This window comes from Tachypleus tridentatus, chromosome 9 (assembly GCF_004210375.1).
Source record: "Tachypleus tridentatus isolate NWPU-2018 chromosome 9, ASM421037v1, whole genome shotgun sequence".
Lineage (NCBI taxonomy): Eukaryota > Metazoa > Arthropoda > Merostomata > Xiphosura > Limulidae > Tachypleus > Tachypleus tridentatus.
The window spans coordinates 154679539-154693176 of NC_134833.1; the positions used below are offsets into that span (position 1 = coordinate 154679539).

The 13638-nt window shown below is 32.1% G+C and overlaps 1 protein-coding gene across 1 annotated transcript in view; it reads right to left on the minus strand.

Moving 5' to 3' along the window:
• Positions 1–3325: 3325 nt before the first annotated feature.
• Positions 3326–13638, minus strand: part of LOC143226714 (alpha-actinin-like) — a 40214-nt gene continuing 29901 nt past the window's right edge. The window contains 16 exon segments of the mRNA XM_076458077.1: positions 3326–3951; positions 4090–4248; positions 4933–5033; positions 5036–5090; positions 6062–6130; positions 6336–6389; positions 6706–6849; positions 6851–6906; positions 7836–7920; positions 8635–8793; positions 9702–9779; positions 10007–10069; positions 10568–10676; positions 11417–11508; positions 12565–12694; positions 13044–13120. Of these exon segments, the coding sequence (XP_076314192.1) occupies positions 3793–3951; positions 4090–4248; positions 4933–5033; positions 5036–5090; positions 6062–6130; positions 6336–6389; positions 6706–6849; positions 6851–6906; positions 7836–7920; positions 8635–8793; positions 9702–9779; positions 10007–10069; positions 10568–10676; positions 11417–11508; positions 12565–12694; positions 13044–13120 (1590 nt within the window). The 3' untranslated portion in view covers positions 3326–3792.

The window sequence follows — 13638 nt, forward strand, 5'->3', positions numbered from 1 at the left end:
TTGTACTTAGCAGAAAAAAATATATATTTAATACAAACCATTTTAAATATTTAATATAATGTTTGATAATTATTCCAGAACTTGAGTGTTATATTTCTTGAAGTTACCTAGTCTGCTGTTCCTGTTCTAAATATGCATTTCTTATGTTTCTTGTACTTGGGTTATCGAACATTTGAGCTTGCATCTTTCCTACCAAAGAATTTTTAATTTTCAGGAGACTAAGTAAGTTATTTTATTCCCATGCTGTTTTTGCATGTTTGAGATTTATTTGAAAAGCAGGCTTAAGAAAGTTCTTGTAAAGAAAAGACACAGACGAGTGTTTTATGGCATCAAGAATAATGGTTTAAAAGAAAAAAAACTGGAAAGTGAAACAGTATTTTGGATCTTTTAAGGTCATGTGGTAGTTACAGTTAGACTGGTGTGTTTTGATCTTCATTAATAATGAAGGAAGAATAACATAGGAGGATTCTCCAAATTTTAAATACAGTTAGAACAAACTTCTGCCATCTATTGAGAATTAGCATAACTTTATCAGTATTCACTTATTGCATGTTGCACACTTTTGTAATATGATTTATTACTAAACTTTAAACACATACACATTTATTGTCCTGATTCTGTGATGACTGAACAAATGAAAAACATGGCAATTAAAAAAACTAAAAAGTCCAAATTTTTCCTTTTGACTTATTGACGTTTGAACTATGAAACCTTCTGCCTTATGAAAATAATTTAGATTTTGTCAGTAACATTCCATATCCTGAAACCCGAGATCTGATCTGAAGCATTCCAGTTTTTTTCTAGAACCCTTTCTATAGATTTAAGTCCATGTAGTTTACAGTTGTTACTTAAAGATAAATTTTCTAGTAACAGCATTGTTTTATAACTCATGGCTTTTGTGTGAAGTATTTTCTCTGTATTGGGTAATATATTTTATTTGTACTACTTGTGAATCATTCCACATCCAATATTGTACCAAAACATTCCCATTTTGTTTACTTAGGAAGTCTGAAAATACGAACTGATTCAAAGGTTTAAAAATTGAAAGAAAAAAGATGTTACAGTGAAGTGTTTCTTGTGGCTTTTGGTTTATTATTTATTTTAACATGTCGAAGCTCTGTAACTTTCATTTTTTGTATATGGTAATTTTGGAATATGATTTGATGTTTATATATATAAATAAATGCTTTTCTTCAGAAGTGTTGAAGTAACCAACAAAACATTCTTGATGAATTTACAAGTCTCTTCAGTATTTTTAGATTTACTAATTTTGAATTAGTTTTTCATATTACTTAAGTTTTTAAGTTTTAACAGAATAGACATTAGCGTGCTTCATCATTCTAGATGGACAAACACATGAAGTAAACTCTGTGTAATGTTATAAGTATTAGTTCAAAAAGACAATGATGAGGTTGTCTCTGAAGAAATAAAAACTCAACCATATGTTACTGTCAAGTAGTTCTAATTCATAGTTTTAAATGTTCTTTAGAAGTTTTCTGAAACAGTTAACATAGTATTTGCCAACTTTTATTTAAACAGAGATATCTCCAACATGTTATGGTTACTTTAACAGGATAAGTTTGTGTATATACATTACATCTTTAAAAACAAAGTTGATCTTTGTTTGTGGTTGGGTAGAATGTTGATATTAACCTCTCATTTTGAACTCTGCAAGAGTTTGAATTTTTTATATCATAGGTAGATGATGACTGTTAATGGTTGTAAGAACAAAGTCGACGTGAGTTTTATAATGTTCTTTTGTTGAAATAGATTTCGTTTCATGTGTCATCAAGTTTTTTAACATTTACCATTTGACTAATTATGATGTTCTATGTTTTTGTAATTTGAATTGTGACTGGGCTTTGTGACCTTTTAAATAAAATATTAAAAGTTAGTTGTTATGTAGTTTTATCAAAGAACTTGTAATATAAATATAGGTGTTTCTTTTCAAAAGCAATAACCTACTTTAAGCAGTTCACAGTATGTTTGTACCATAGAAACTGGAAGTTTAACCCTATAATGACCAGCAAGAAAAATAAATAGTTCCAGACAAATGTGTTGAAGTGGTGGAAGGTTTGTTGTAATTTATCAAAATTTTTAAAATATCAGCTGATGGATTAGTCCGATTTCTCCTTTAGAGTATTTAGTCCGATTCGAGTATTTGAGGACAGTAAAATTGAGATAATAGTTTAAACAATACTTCCAGTGTCTGAGAAAACAGCTCACAGAGAAACCAAGTTGTAAATGTTACAAAACGTAATGTGATCTTGTATTATGTTTATAATAGCTGCAATCAGTTCTGTGTATTCTTAATCGGTTAAAGGATGTTTAACAACCTTTGTGTGAAATAATGCTACTAAATAACAGTCTGAGTGTTGTAGTAACAACTGGGCGTGTTTAGTGTACTAGATTCCAGTGATTTACTAAAGGCAGTCTGTTTTTTGGTTTATTTACAGTCCTTAATGTGAACGTGCACTAAGTCTATTGTTACACACAAAAACAAAATTCAGGTCCTTCTGTTGATTGTTACTGTGGTATGTTTGTTAAAGAAAATCTCACACAATGTATATGTACTTGTTGAATTATGCAGTCTTGTAGTTTTGAGCATAGTGACTTCATTGTTTTCAATCAGTTGTTGGAAAATGTGTTTTTATAAATCAAGTGATGGGGTAAAATGATTAACAAATAATATGTTACAGATTTGTAAAAAGTAACTACCATGTGGTTCTTGATACTAATAAATAATTATTGAAATATGTTGAAATCCATAATGACAAAACTTTTATTATGAATAAGTTTAATCTGTAGGATTGTTTAAACAGTTTTGTACAAGGGGGTGATGGACTAGAGATGGGGAATATTTTCAGTTTTCCATTTTGTCTGGAACAGTGTAAATGTTTTCATCTTAATTTTCAGTATCTTTTTCTATGTTAATAAACATCAACTCCATTTCTGGTCAGTTATTTAAAATAAACTTTGTGTAATTTGAAGTGTTATTTTGATGTGAAAAAGAGCAAATAAAAACTTGCAGAAAAAAAAATTGAGTACCAACTACCCAGTTTTTAAATGAAATCTTGTTAATATTACTAGATCTACAGTATTCTGCTGAACTAAAACTGGTTAAGGTTTTGTACTTTTAAGAACAAGATGATCTCTCAGTAAAAGCTAAACCTGTATGCAAGATTTCCAAAGAACTATTTATTAATTGCTAATTCTTTAATATCTGATCATTGAATATTCCTTATACCAACTTATGGCTGTCCTAGATATATAAATACAGTTATACTCTGAACATTACAAGCAAAAAAATAGTGCTACACTCAACTGGGAGGAAGTATTTATTTTGGTATCTTTGTGAAGCTGAATAACGACACTATAAACCAACCAGTCATTTCAATCAAAACATCACTTCTTGTGACAAGGGTCTGCACACGTTAAGTAGTTTTTGTCTACATTATTATGAACTGACTCCCCTATCCCAAATGGACAAAAAAACATCAAAAAGCAACAAAAATTATCAACTGCATAAACTTGTTATGAGGCAATTAGACTTTACTTACAACACTAGAGAGAGCACTTCCTATGACACTTGTAGTCTGACACATTAATCCTCACCTGTTGAGGAACACACAGAACAAGAGACAAAAACAGGGAGAAAAAAAAAATCACAACATATTAATGCCAGCAATGAGATTCAAGCTGCCACCATGGGGAAGGAAAAGACTTGTTCATCAACCATAACAAAGAAGCTACTACTGTGACTGCCCAGCTATGGTGGTGGTGCAGAATGAATTACAGGTCACTTTCCCCATAAAGTGAGGTTGAGAAAGACATGTAATCCAAGGCTCCAGGTGCAGCCCCAGGTCCTTTGTAAGGTGGCATTCTCTGGATACAGTAATCAGCTTGATCCGGTGGAAGTTCCCTCTTTAGTTCGTCAGGCATGATGTAAGGCTGGAAAAAAAGGAGGTTATTGAAAACACAGTCTTCAGGTAGGTACAATACAGAAATAGGAGGGTTACTGGTTCATATATTGTATCATACACAACTGAGCTAAGAAAGTCTCTTTAACAATCCTGAAACATTTCTAACCTTGTCTCCAGCCAAGATACGGAAGGATTCAATAATTTGTTCTGCTGTGTCAGTATCAGAGCTTTCTTTTGTCATGAAGTCCAAAAACACTTCAAACTGGACCATGCTTGTGTTATTGGGATCCACGATATTCATAATCCTACGGAACTCTGCTTCTCCCTAAAAGTACAGAACATTCTCTAGGAAACATATTATAGGGTATATAGAACGTTTTCTATGAAGTGTATGAATGTTTTATTACATTTACCACAGAATTTTTAATTTACAGTAATGGATGCACTAGTTCAATATTTATTAAACTGGTAATTATGTTAACATTAGGGGTATGTCTATTTTCTTGAATATTGGTCACACAAAAAATCAGACAGTTTACTTTCAAAAACCTTTGTTCAGAAGGAATTTTAATATTTAATGTTGAGAAAATTCTTAAGGGAAGAAAGGAAAAAAAGAGTACACAATGGAAGAACTATTGAACCTGGAATCGATGCCATACTTAATAAATAACAAGCACTTTTGAGTCAGTTTGATTCTAGAGAGTGTGGGTGGCCATGCTTACACTCAGAAGCTTCTACAAGCTGACCGCTACTCATTTTATTTACCTAATACACCATTTGTTTAGAATATATATAAATTAATTTATATGCTAATATATTCATTAAATTATTAAACAGTAGAATACTAACAGTTAATCTGAAAACAGTAATAATGTGAGACTATATTTTTAACATTCCTTTTTTACATTTTAATGGAAATTTCAAAATCATACACAAGTTACTGTATCACATTACTTCCTGTAATAAATTATGATATTCTCCACAGAATGTGATAGTTCTCTGAATTTACCTGTCTGTCATTTCTGATGTTAAATCCTAAGCTGACAAGACAAGATTTGAACTCTTCCGGAGTCAACCGTCCTGATCTAGTCTTGTCAAAGTGGTTGAACAGTCACGACACTCATTCAGCTGTTCTTGTGTGATTCCTTTAGAATCTCGGGTGAGGATCTGAAGCAGAAAAAATGGTATACAATTATGTCTTTCATATAACAAAGTGTGTTATTACTATTAACCAAGTTTTGAGATATTTTGCTTCTAGAGTGCAGGGGTTCAATGGATGGAACCTCCTTACTGCTATCAGAATGTAACATTCTGACAGCTTTGTGGGTGTTTTTTGGTAACAAAGATCATTTGTTCCTCATAAATTCTGAGTTACACTTACTTCATTAAACTGATTTTTAGTCTACAACTTTAAGAGTGCTTGGCCTTAAATGTCTGCTACAATTTAGTCCATCATTATCGAAATATCTTAGTGATAGACCTTCTAAACTTACATTTTTCATAATTAAGTTTCTTTCGTTACAACAAATTTAATACAAAATTCATTCAGTTCTGTTTAAAATCCAACAGTATTCTTGGTACAGATTACAACTTGAAAACTTTTACAAGTATCATAAATGTTCACATCCTTATTTTGATTCCTTGATATGTTTGGAGTGAAAGTAAATAACTTTAGCATATTGGTTTTACCACATGTTAATTTAAGCTCTGATTATGGATAGTGAAAACTGGTTATGAAACAGTGGGGTGTGTGATATGATGTAACATTACTAGTTAAGATATATTACTTTAAGTTAAAGATACAACTATCTTGGATATTACTGTTACTAAACTTTTGTTAGGCTTACAATTTTTTAATATTATTGTCCAACTTGTTAATAAATAATTAAATAGTTGTGTAGAAAAAAGTGCCAAATGAACTGACACAAACGTCAACAATGATATTTAAGTAATGTTGCTAGGAAGACCTGTGATATTTTAAAATAACTCCAACATCCCATGAGTAGTATGATGAAAAACAAAACAAAATGTGACTGAGATGCTTAGGATGGAATAGAAATACTGTAGTCAAAGTGAACTTTGAGATCTTCATGTAACTCGTATGTTACAGGAATAAAACTTCAGAGTTTAATTCTCACCTGGTTCTCAATTTCATTTGTTGTACGATGAATGGATGTCAGCAGCTGTTCCCAACCCACTCTTAACGTCTGTTAGAAACAAAATTAACAGTTAGACTATTTGAAAAAAAGGTGTAATGTATGATAGAGACTAAAGAAACATGAAATACAGCGGAATAAAACAGTTAGAAGCATCAATTAAATTTACAAAGCGTGTATAGTCATTACAGCTCACAGGAAGGGAACTGTTGAGAGAATGAGTTGTCACAGTTTATTTTTAAGTGTAATCTCCTACCTCCATACTGTACTGAGTGTAGCGATTTTCATAAATCATGGCTTCTTGCACCTCCTGTAAAGAAAGCAGGACAGAGTTATGATTAAATACAAATATAACTCATGACAAGTTCAGCTCGAAAACATAAAACTCAATGAGAAGAGACTATTATGTTGTTTGACATATTTAAAGTGGAAGAAAGAAAATTCTTTACAAAATAATGGACACGATGTATTACAAAATTCATTTTCTATATGAAAAGGTAGAATGAACGTCTCCTGTAAATTAAGTCAAAATGAAAAGTGAATGTCTTCCTCTATCTATAATTATCATTTATTTTATTTAAACAACTACCATGTTAAACTGGTTTAAAAAAGGAACTTAATATCACCTGGTTGAACTTCTCAAGTTCATCAATGTGTGAACGGTATTGTACTACACTCTGTTCCATCTGTTTAAGTTTGTTCAGCTGATCTTCTAGTGTACCTTGCATACCCATTCCAGCTGCTAAAACAGCGTCAATCTGGTGTTCTATCCCAAGGTCCAACAACGTTAGCCTTCTCGGCAAACTTGCGTCGCAAACGTTCGTTAGCTAAGTTCAAATTAAGGAACCAAAGTAATAGCAAAGAGTCATTTGTACAGTAGAAAGATGGAAAACCTTGGAAGCATATGCATATACACTTGTAAGTAAACAATTTAGATGCTCCCTGTGTGTAGTGACATAAGACAATTTACACTGAAACTTATTGTAACTGTTTTATGAACGTAATCATGCTAACATTATTGTGAATAACTAACTTTGGGTTTAGCCTTTACCGACGTTAAAATACACTCATAATCTACGAGGACTGAAACAACTGTACTTATAAATAATTTCATAAAGTTCGAAATTATATTACAGACGACATCAGGTATTTTGTAGATAAAAGTATTATTGAAATTACAGATGACATCCAGTACTTTGTAGAAAGAAGTATTATTAGAAATTTAACAGTTGTGTAAATAAAACTAGTGTAGTGGGTGAATAAATGAAATGATAGATATTAAAGAATGAAAGTTCTAAGCTAACACGTGACATGTACACGTTTAATCATCAGAAATGATAAACAACGCTGAAGTCAACAAAAATCTTGTATGTAACAGAGCTTTTATCTATGCTCAAGTATGAAACATTAGGTATATTATTTACCTTTTTAAATCTGGAACCTGTTTTAATCACCATGATATATTAGAAACGGCCAGTGACGTAAGTATATCCAAGCTCATCAGGAGCCTAAATCATAACTACAATTATAGAGAAATGAATGTAGGGGGGGGTATTTCTTGTAGCTATGCCACTGATAACAGCAATGTATAGGTAATATTTTATACGTCACTTATTTATGTAAGCTATAATTGTAGCACTCTGAAGAATTAAGTAACATCTTTTGGTCCACTGTGTATGTAAAATATGGTTATTCATTTCATTTATGGTGTCATTCAGCCTTTCAAGACGTAATTAATCGTAACACAAAAGGATACATTGTTGACGCATCATCTCTGTCTGGAGAACTTGGTCTCGTTTAGGAACCAGCTGTTTAACTTCTCCCCATTTATTGGTAATCGTCTGGAATAACAGTGAAATTTTAAAATGATTAGAAACTTTTTGAAATTCTTAATATTTATAAAAAAAACGTATGTCAAAAGATACATTAAAGAAACTGAGTGTGTGTTTAACTTTCCAAAACTTTCTTATTAGAATAATCAATTAATTGCATGTTTAGGATACAATACTGCAGGAAAAAAGATGGTAAGGTTTGTTTTAAATATTTGTGCAAATCTAACTCGAGACTATTTGCTATCTGTAATTTTGAAGTGACAGACTAGAGCAATGCTTTAAATCTTTCTGAACCTCAAGACTCACTATGGTTTGATGACTTGTTAGTTTAGGACAGTAATAACTGTCCTGACTTGAGGTGACCCATACCTTCATATCAACTTTTGAATTGCTGGACTAGGGTAAGATTGTTATTAGTCAACAGCACCCACTGCTGACTCTTAGGCTACTTTGGGGTTTGACTGTAACTCTTATGATGCACACAAAGCTCCTCAGGTGCAGCCTTAATTTTGTAAAAACAGAACAAAAATGGCAGACCCATGGATCTACAGTTCAGGCAAGCTAACTACTGGGCCACACCCATACAAAAGTAATTTAATAAAATATGAATATTTCTGGTTAATTATAATATTATTTACAAGTAACATGGAACTTTTCAGTTATTTTATTCCATATCAGCATTTCATGCAAGATAAATTGGAAGTTATTTAATTGGTTACTTACGGTTGAAGTGATGGTTGTGTATGGGTTCTCGATGCCACCTGGGATTTGATATTGTGTAGCAATGGTCTGAACCTCCTGTGTCAAGGCAATGATAGCCTTGTGTTCCTTGTCAGCTTCACCGAGTGTTTGTTTAAACTGTTCGTGAGCGTCGATTAAAGCCTACAATTATAAGAAATAAAGTTATCTAAATGGTTCTTACTCTAACATGAGGTAAATAATTCTTTTTAGGCTTAAGAATGATTTAGCTTAAATGACAACTGAAAACGTGTTGGATTAAAAAATAATCAGACACAGTTAAAGAAACCAAACAGCCCAAAAACTCTTGAAGGGAGGGGGGCCATCATCCTTGATTACTCAGTAAATATTCCTATAATTCATTCAGTGGTACTTTTAGGGGTTTTTTTTATTGGGGGAAGAAGCAGAAAAATTACTCCTTTTCTTGTCAGTGAATATCATGATCTAGGTAATTTTAAAAATAGATTATTTCTCATATTGGGGAAGCAGAGTGGGACTGCCCCCGATTCTCTGGTCATTGGATAAGTTCGAATTTGTTTGTTAGTAATATAAATATAGTTTGACAAAATATGATGTTAGTGAAAAAAAGGATAACATTTACAACAAGCTTTCAGTGTTGCATTGATCATGGTTCTTAATAGTATACTATAAGTTAACAGGTTAAAAATGTGTGTGTGTTAATACTTTAACAATTTTTTAACTATAAAGATAAAACACAAAATTTTGTTAAAGTTTCTGTAACATTGTAGTATAATGCAAAAGTGATACATTGAGGAACTCATTTAAGACTAACTTTGATATTTTCCTCAAAATATTTTGATACTTTAATGGTGAACTAACTGATTAAAGTTACAATTGGAAATTTGAACAGTACAATCTTCATTTATATATGACACTTAGAAGTGAAATAACAGTAAATAAAACTTTACATAATGCAGAAATGGGTTCAAACAGTATCTGAAGCTGAAGAAGAGAGTACCCATCAAACGATGTTAACATTTTGGATCATATTATACAAACTTATGTGACACAAAACAGTTTGAATTTTTTACCTGAATTTCCTCCATAGTATGAACAATAAACATGTCCACCAGGTCTTCACGTGCTCCATCCAGCCAGTTGTTAAAGGGCTAGAAGAAAATTTAAAAGTTCAGAAACCAACTCGGTGTGACTGTAGTTCTTAATTACATGTTGCACAGTATTAACACAGATACTGTGTCTCAAAGATTTCGTATGTAAACAAGTATGCTTTAACTAACTAAACAGTTTTTTCTTTGAATATTAAATATTTAAATAACTAAATCTTTTCTGTAGGGTCACTTGATAATAATAAAAGTTTATTATAACATTTACTGACCGCTGCTCGTTTAGCAAACTCCAGATGTAAATGATCGATGTTCTCCAACACACGCTCAGCCTCCTACAGGAAACAAACACAATGTTAAACTGGAGTGAAAGTAGAATACTTCTAAGCTTTTTCCTATTAATAAATTAATTATTTTAAATCCAATTATAGATTAATCCAAAAAATGTTCTTTAAGAACTTTACAGATAAAAGGTACAAGTGCAAAATTTGCTTCAACAAAGATTTTGAAAACAGTTTTATAAACAATTCCCATTTTAAAATTTTTGTAATATCAAAATATAACAACTTAGTTTGTTGATGCACACTTCAATACTTGTAATAGATGTTACCAACAGTATACACAACATCCTTCATTATTTTCACGGGTACAAGTACTAAACAGTTTGATTTATTCACAGTTATTTCAATATGTATATCAAATCAATGCTTACAACAATATAGTAAATAATTATGTTACTTTCAACTTTGCACATGTGCTACACCTGACTGAAGAAATTTTTAAAAAACTACACAGAATGTTTTAAATTCAGAAATAGACATGTCAGAAACCACCTCTAGTGCAGTGCGACGTTTCTGGGTCAGAGTTCCGAGTCTATCCCACTGATCACATATTCTCTGGCAGCGAGAGTTAATGTTAGCTACATCATGGTAGTTCAGAGCACTGCAAGTCAAGATGAGGATTTTTAATTAATGACATTATATATACAGACACCAATAAACATTAAGTACTTTTCACACACATACATCAGTGTTTAACTAGGCCTAAAGGGGCCTGGAGTAAAACCTTTGCTGCCTCCTGCTCCATTTAAACTGTTCTTCAGAATACTTCTTTGTCAATTCCAATATTTGGATACAAATCTTAAGACGCCACAAATCCACTAACAGACAGACAAATGCACTGTCCATACTCTGCTATATATTACATTACATACATAGACATACACCACAAACATTATGTACATAAATACAACCACCCTAAGGAGAAAAATTTCAGTAGTCCCATGCTTCCAAAATAATTTGGTTGTGCTGTGTTTTAAAACAATTACAGAAATTTGACAAAATCACTCATACAGTCAGTCAACTGAATAAAGCTTCTGTGTGCTATATTCTGAAGATAACAGGGTGAGAGGTCACAACTTTAATACTTGGAAAGTGATAGGTCAGGTTCCACTTCAGATAGATTTGTTGTTGTTGTTGTTTTAACAGAGTGACTGATTTATACAATTAGTTTATTAAATAGTAAAGGGTTGGTATAACTGTTTACTTTTGTCATACATGAATAGGCAAGGACAGCCTCGAAGGACCAAATGAAAAAAAACATCATCATGTTAACATTATACCATTATATACCTTCTTCAGAAATATCACATGGATAGAACCCATTAACAAGTTGAGACTTACTTCAGTTCCTGAGCAATAGCAGCTATCTGTTCCACACGATCTTGGTGAGCAGCCAAATCACTTTCAAATGCTTCATGCTTTTTCTTGAGGGCCTGAAAATTTGAAAACACATGAGACCTAAGTTTGGAATCGCACTTGCATCATAGTATGTTTGGGAACTTTAATGGACTGCAACTGCCTGTTGAAAGGAAAGTAGACAATGTTTCAGTGTCTATACTGAGGCCTGAAAAAGGCCTTGATATAGAAACGATATTTAATTTCTTTTTCTTTTTTTTTCTTTTCAAACAGGCTGTTACAGTTTGTTAATATTCTAAAACCTACCATATGTACTCTGCCTAAAGTTTCATATCATAGTATACCCATTATTTAGTCACTATGGTCACACCTACAGGGTTGTTGTAATGCAAATGTAATTTATTTAACCATGTTACAAATGGTAATTAGTAGGCCTACTTGTTTACATGCTTTAATGCCACTTCTGGGGAATCCTTGTAAAAGTGTCTTCATGAAATACCTGGCTTCTCTAAGGGTTTGGGTGAAAAATTTACCTAAGTGCAAATCTTGGGGCTGACAAGATTCCTTTTGTACTACTTAGAAGTTGGCGAGTCCAGCAGTTCAGGAGAAGATACATGACACATTATACACAAACAGACACTGAGTTTCATGTTGTTATGTTATAAGCAAACCCGTTTTAGCCGATATAGCCCACAGTTATGTGACCACTATAATGCAAGTTTAATGTTTTCCAAGTCACAAACAGTAATTATTAGGCCTACTTATGTGCCCTAATATAAATCAATGCCAAATTTGGGATCCACTTTCAAGGAATCCCCCTAAAAGCTTATTCAGAAAATCCCTAGGTTCCCTAAGGGGTGAGTTATAAACTTTACCTTTGTTGAAACCTCAAGACCAAGACAATTCGTTTGGTACCACTTAGAAGTCAGTACAACCAGTAGTTTAGGAGGAATTATGTGAATGTTGTTATATTAATATGTTTTGGCTGGCAAATAAAAATGATATGAATACAAATACGTGTAAATCTGGCACTTTTGTTTTTACTGAATATAAAATATATTCACAAAATAAAATATAGTCAGAAAAATTTCACAAAAACTTTGACTTTTATAGGTGGTAAACTGAGTTCATACTTTAAGTTCATAGAGCTTGCACTTCCTGAAGTCTTGACTTTGCAGCATTTCCTCTTTTCCCTTTGTCCAATCTTCATGGATATCAGCCTTGTGTTTGAACTTCTGGGCAAGATGGTCGAGACGTTCCAGCCTGAGGAAATACAATATCATGATTGACTTTACTTTAATCCTATTACAGAATATCTATCTCTTTTTCTTACGAAATCACAAGAAGTTTTTTGTTTCCTTGTTGCTAACAGAACAAAACAAAGACCACAGTGTGAGTAAATTAACATTTCAAAATGTGGAACAAATATTACTGTCTCCACTTACAAATAATACCAGGCAAAGAATTATTTCAGTTAAATCAAAACGTTCTTTTTGGAAGTTATATAAAATTAATTTCAGTGTGCCAACTGAAAGTGCTATGTAATCAGTTGGAGAGTGTTTAATCTTGTTTTTGTCTTAACAGTGCATTTTATAAACAAAACAGGATTAACCTCATCATTTCAGAAAGCAGCCATTCTTCAAAGCCTTTTTCAGCAGTCTCCAGTCCTTTCCATGCGTTGGCAATGTCCTAATGATCATAAGGAAAGGTTGTTAGTTAACAGATATTTCAAAAGGAGTTACCACATGAATTACATATGAAAAGGTAAAACAACAACAAAAGAATTTGTTTATCTTTTTAGGTTTTTTTTGTAGTGCAACATTATATAATTGATTATCTCCATTCCATCCACTATGGGAAATCAAACTCTGAATATTAGCATTGAAAGTCCATGAATTTACAGCTGACCCACTGGAAAACAACACAAAAAACTGTTAAGAAAGAAAGTACAAACAAATATTTATTCACAATTTTACTTAATGAAAAGGAATATTTATATTATTGTCTTAATTAGAAGGTTTTCGTTTTCTCTGTTAAAAAAAAACAACTGATTTTACATTTCATGTATCCAGATTTGTAAACCTTTTCACAAGCACACTTTCTTAATACTTCAGCTTAAAACCACTTATAATGTTTCCAATATCACTTTTGTTACTGACCCTCCCGGAGACCATCTGCCCTCCTCAATATTACTTTTATGTTACTGA